At 36.8% G+C, this 6,000-nt stretch overlaps 1 protein-coding gene across 6 annotated transcripts in view; it reads right to left on the reverse strand.

The window, feature by feature from the left end:
• Positions 1-1,407: 1,407 nt before the first annotated feature.
• DENND4A (DENN domain containing 4A) overlaps positions 1,408-6,000 on the reverse strand; it is a 133,200-nt gene continuing 128,607 nt past the window's right edge. For 4 of the 6 annotated variants that reach the window (XM_040493011.1, XM_040493010.1, XM_040493013.1 and 1 more), the window contains one exon: positions 3,856-3,992. In XM_040493011.1, coding sequence (XP_040348945.1) covers positions 3,856-3,992 — 137 coding nt within the window. Of the gene's footprint in view, positions 3,993-6,000 lie in introns of all 6 variants that reach the window. The other 2 variants (XM_040493009.1, XM_040493008.1) reach the window with 1 other exon arrangement.

Genomic DNA, 6,000 nt, shown 5'->3' on the forward strand with positions numbered 1-6,000 from the left:
AAAGTTTTCATTAAATTATAGGCTTGGCCCTTTAGGACACCGTTGTCTATATCATAATGATCATTTCTTTAAAGACTGATACCAAAGAGGTCAGGAACTGGAATTTAGTGTGTAGGGCACAGCCTGGTAGATACATTTGAAGAACTGGCTGGCCTTCCGTGCCAAAGAATACCCTGGGGATCTGATTCCTTTTTTTGTGGGAGGGTCCCTCCATAGGTGCCACCTGTGATGTGTTTTGGGACTGGTCACTATGGAAGTGCAGAGAGGGCTCATGATCACGGCTGTCTTTGCCCGGTGTGGGTGGGGAGTGGGGGGTACTGGAGCCAAGCAGGCCACCCTGGCCTAAGACAACATGGTTGCCTTCGCAACCAAAGGCAAGCTTTAGGTCTTCACTGTGATGAGCAGGCAAAGCCTGGAGAATTTCATTTACAGAAAATTCTGTCAGTTGCTCCAGTGGCTCTATCACAGCACAATGTTTGAAAAAAATCTTTACAGACAAAAGGAGGGAGCCATGCAAACGACAGCAACCGTGGGAAGGCCGCAGAGACTTCATCAGGAGGGTCTGCTACCATCTCAGAGGATAAGCACATGCACACACACCTGAGTGAGAGACAAACTCCTATACTAATTTGTGCACTGCTCATTTTGTAAACGACAATAATTAAGCCAGCAAATGCACTTGCTTTGAGGCCAGAGGAAGAGGCTAGTGTGAAGGGATAAGAAGATAATAAGCCTGAGAATATTAAGGTAAACTGGTATGCAACTGCTAGTGGTTCAGTTCTGAAATAAAACTTGGTCTTGTGTCCAAACAGGAAAGACGGAGCACACCAACTCTACCACACAAAGGGGCCAAGGGCCCTCTTAAAGAGGCAGCCTGTTCTTTCCCTTTCTGCTCTGAAATAAAGTGCCTAATAGCAGCTTTCAAGTTCTAGTGGGAAAAATAAAAATAAAACTGGGCTACCTCACATTACCATACAAACGGGTATTTTCTAACCATATACTTAAAACGTATTTAGAAATACACTGTAACAGCCTCTCTATACAGCAGGCTAACACTTGCTAGTTTCAATAAGCATCATGGTAATGACCAGCATAAAATAAAATAAGTATTTATCACTAAAAATGCTGAACCAACATTTTCAGGGGCCATTTCTCTATATACAAAAATGTATAAACATCTTAGAAGACCTTAAAACAAAATAAGCTGGTAGTTTTAGGGATTTATCACAACCTCACGCCGTCCCCCCACCCCCAAAAAAAATCAGGGGGAGAAAAGACAAAAATCAGAATATGAACAGGCTGCATAATTCCCCATCTGACAGTAGGAAGAAAAAGCGGAATACTGAAATAAGATACAAAATACAAATGTATGACATTAACACCATGAGAGGAAGTAGGAACAAGTCATACCAGGACACAGCAGGGTTTATTTTCAACTATTAAACATATAAACAAAACTAAGAGTAAGAAAACAAGAGACAGATAACGTAGCAAAAGTGTATTTCTCTCCAACAAGATTGGTTGGCCATGATTCTTCAAAATGTATCTTCAACAGAGAGAAAATTGAAGAGAAGTTTGTATAGAGTTATTTTAAAGGATGATCTAGATTTTAATTTTCTTTTGAGCAGGGTTTACTACTTTCTACTCATGTTTTTGGTTTTATTTTTAAAGACTAAATTTGCACAAATAATATTCCCTGGGAATTAAAAGTAGAGGAAATAAAACCCAATGAAAAACAGAACGAAAACTGTGTGTATGGGAGGAGATAAAAACTATACTCACCTTTCCCCATGTGAGTTTGAATCATAACGAATGGGCTTTACCTCATTTTTTTTCTGGTTAGGTACTCGAAATCAATAAACTATAATTCTTACATATAGTTTGTGTCAAAGACAAGTTAAACAACAGCGAAAGCTGTTCTTATAAGGGAAACAAAACCCCAGGACACAAAAACAGAATAGAACCCCAGAACCCTATTTGGAGGGATATTTGCTGCCAATGCCAAAAGACTCACCTATCAAATGTTTCTCTCGTTTGACAATTATCAAGCGATGCAGGGAACACAAGACTCCTTTAGGATGTGAAACTCGGATAAGAAGAGTGAAGGAGACTGGAGTTGTATTTACAAAGGAAAGGCATATAAATGTGCATAGCACCAGGTTTTTCAAGTAAGCAAGGTCAGTCCCAAACTAATTCGAACTAAAATTTCACATTTTTTAAACTCTCCCCATTACTTCCCAGGGTAGAAAGCTGTGAAATGTTTCAGCTTGATGCTATTCACTAATGGTGTGAACTCACAAGGTAGTTTTTGCGCAGCTAAACTGATTCTAAGTCTCAGATATCCCCAGGACAAGTGTCCTGGGCTCTACTGACTTACACACCAGATTTGGAACCATCCACATTTTTCTCCTATGAAACTGTCTAGAGAATTCTTTCCTTAATGACAATGTGTGCAACCACGCACACACACATACTGGAAATCTATAAATAACTCTAATAGCCAAAGAATACTTTTTATCAGAAATTACCAAAGAAAGCGATATTTGAAATAATGAGACTAAAAATACTTTTTAAGAGTCTTTCTAATACCCATGGTGTTTAAACGTTCAATTTATTGTCTGATTTCTGGATATTTCTGGATTTTAGATTCCATAAACTTCAGATTCTGAAGGCTTATTGAAAAAGCCAAGTTCCTCAATATGGGAAATTCTATCTGGCTGTACTTTTAGAGAGTTATTATTTTTCTATTTTTGAAAAAATATCTTGAATATTTATTTATATATATATATAATATGAACAGAATACTCCAATAGGTCATATTCCAGATAAATATGATACAATCTGCATCATATGCCACATATTAGATATTAAAATAAGGGTAAAATCTGGAATAAGTTGTCTGACATATTTCCCAACACAAGTGTTCGTATAGAATATTAAAATCTAAATTGATTTTTGGCTTTGTAAGCTATCCCTGTGTACTGTCTGTATCTGTTAGCAATAGAGAACATTTTCAGTCATGGTATACTGAACCTGATTTTGCAGAAGCAGACTTGGAACCTCCCCGGCTCTCCTTCGACAAGGCTCAATGAGTCAGTCTGGGCAGTGCGCACCCTGGCTTTCATCCACTCACTGCAGTCAGGCTTAGCGGTACTAACATGCAATCCTAGCACAACACTGACACTAGCGCTGACAGTTTTGAATCATTCTCCCAAGTAATAAAATATATATATATATATAGATAGATAGATATAGATAGCTATACATATAGAGATCTGCAGCTGTACTAATTACTTCAAATAGCAGCAGACAAGGAAAATAAGCACTTAATTGCTTGCTTTGTAAGTTTCAGTTCATTTTGTTTGCTATATTAAGTTTAAAAATTAAAAAAATATCAACTTACTATAAACAATTTAAAATATGTATAATACAACTTCATGGTCAAAACATTTGAATAGTCTATGAAAACAGGAAATACTTTGATCTTACATTTGGTTAAGTTCCATACATGATTTTTTCAACATGTTTCTTCCAAGAGAAACCACAAAACAGGTGTCTTATTTTGAGAAGTAATTTTGTCTAGGGATTTCCTTGTCACAAAAATACTTAATTACTGGTTACAGGAGAAGTAAAGAAAAAAAAAAAAAAAAACAAAGAGATGAGAAACAAAATGGCTCTCTCTTCACTTGTCACTCTTCTCTTCTTAGAACATTCTCTACATGAGCTATCTGGGCTTTCTGAACCATTTACAAATGCATTTTCAAAAATCGAAGAGAAAGAGTTTAGAATCTCCAAATATTATTTTATACACTGACTATACAATACATATTGAAAGTATACACGCACGTGCATATCTTAAAGATAAGGTTCTCCAAAGGTTTTTCGACATTCCATCACCCCTGTACTTGGTGGTCGATCACAGTTGTGTGTACTTTTGACTTGACTAGGTGTGAGGCGATCGTATGCCATCTTGTATTCTTTATCAAATGCATCTGTAAAAATTCATAAAGAAATGAGGGCATTTAGCAATTTATACTCGATATTAACAACAATCAAGATTTTAAAATATCACAGAACTAGGGCGCCTGGGTGGCGCAGTCGGTTAAGCGTCCGACTTAAGCCAGGTCACGATCTCGCGGTCCGTGGGTTCGAGCCCCGCGTCAGGCTCTGGGCTGATGGCTCAGAGCCTGGAGCCTGTTTCCGATTCTGTGTCTCCCTCTCTCTCTGCCCCTCGCCCGTTCATGCTCTGTCTCTCTCTGTCCCAAAAATAAATAAAAGTTGAAAAAAAAATTAAAAAAAAAATATATCACAGAACTAAACAATTAGAGGCCAAGAAGGCATCTCTAGGTCATTTCTGCCAACTAAAGAAATACAGAATTTCAGAGCTCAAACAAGGACCTCAAAGCTCTCAGCATTTTAGAGCTAGATTACACAGACCAACGAATTTTAAAGTTTTAAGATGGCTTCCTTTTAAAATTCTTTTTCTCAAATTTAAAGATTGTGGTAAAATACATACAAAGCTTACTATCTTAACCATCTTGTAGGTCAGTGGTATTATGTACATTCATAATGTGCAGCCATCACCACCATCCACCTCAACTCTCTTCCCTCTTGTGAAACTGAAACCCTATACCCATTAAACATTAATTCCGTTGCCCCCTGCCCCAACTCCTGTCAACTATTGTTCTACTTCTGTCTGTATGATTTTTGACTACTCTAGTAAGTGACTCATAAGAGGAATTGTACAGTATTTGTCTTTTTGTGATTGGCTTATTTCATGTACATAATGTCCTTGGGGTTCATCCAAGTTATAGTATGTGCCAGAATTCACTTCTTTTTTAAGGAGGAATAATATTCCAATGTATGTATAGACCACATTTTGCTTACTCATTCATCCTTCAATGGACACATGGGTTGTTTCCACACTTTAGCTATTATGAATAATGCTGCTATGAACATGGATGTAAAAATCTCTCCTGCAGACCCTGCTTTTAAGTCCATTTTTAATTTTTTGAAGGGACTGCCATACTGTTTTCCACAGCAGCTGTACCATTTTACATTCCCAATAATGATGTATAAAAGTTCCAATTTTCTATATCTCCACAACACTTGTTATTTTTTGTTTTTGTTGGGGGGGGGGGGAAACAGTAGCCAGCCTAATGGTGTGAGGTGGAATCTCACTATAGATTTGATTTGTATTTCCCTAATAATTAATGATGTTGAGCATCTTTTCTTGTGCTTATTGGCCACCTATATATCTTCTTTGGAGAAATGTCTATTCAAGTCCTTGCCCATTTTTAATTGGCTTTTTGTTGTCGTTGTGTTTTAGAAATTTTTCAAATCTATTCTGGATATTATTTTCTTCCATTCTATGGGTTGCCTTTTTACATTCCTGATACCTTTTAATGCACAAAATTTTAAATTTTCATGAATTCCAATTTTTGTATTTTTTCTTCTGTTGCTTGGGCCTCTGGTGTCATATCCAAGAAAGCACTGCCAAATCTAATGTCATGAATGATTTTGCCCTGTTTTCTCCTAGGAGTTTTATAGTTTCAGATCTCACATTTAGGTCTTTAATCCATCTTGAGTTAATTTGTTTTTTTCTTTAATTTAAAATTTTTTTTTTTATAATTTATATCCAAATTAGTGTATAGTGCAACAATGATTTCAGGAGTAGATTCCTTAGTGCCCCTTACCCATTTAGCCCATCCCCCTTCCCACAACCCCTCTAGTAACCCTCAGTTTGTTCTCCATATATATGAGTCTCTTATGTTTTGTCCCCCTCCCTGTTTTTATACTATTTTTGTTTCCCTTCCCTTATGTTCATCTGTTTTGTCTCTTAAAGTCCTCATGACTTCACTCAGAAGTCATATGATATTTGTCTTTCTCTAATTTCACTTAGCATAATACCCTCTAGTTCCATCCACAGAGTTGCAAATGGCAAGATTTCATTCTTTTTGATTGCCGAATAATACTCTGTTGTATATATGTATGTATGTA

This window comes from Herpailurus yagouaroundi, unplaced genomic scaffold (genome assembly GCF_014898765.1).
Source record: "Herpailurus yagouaroundi ecotype Mexico unplaced genomic scaffold, PumYag 184, whole genome shotgun sequence".
Taxonomy (NCBI): Eukaryota; Metazoa; Chordata; class Mammalia; order Carnivora; family Felidae; genus Herpailurus; species Herpailurus yagouaroundi.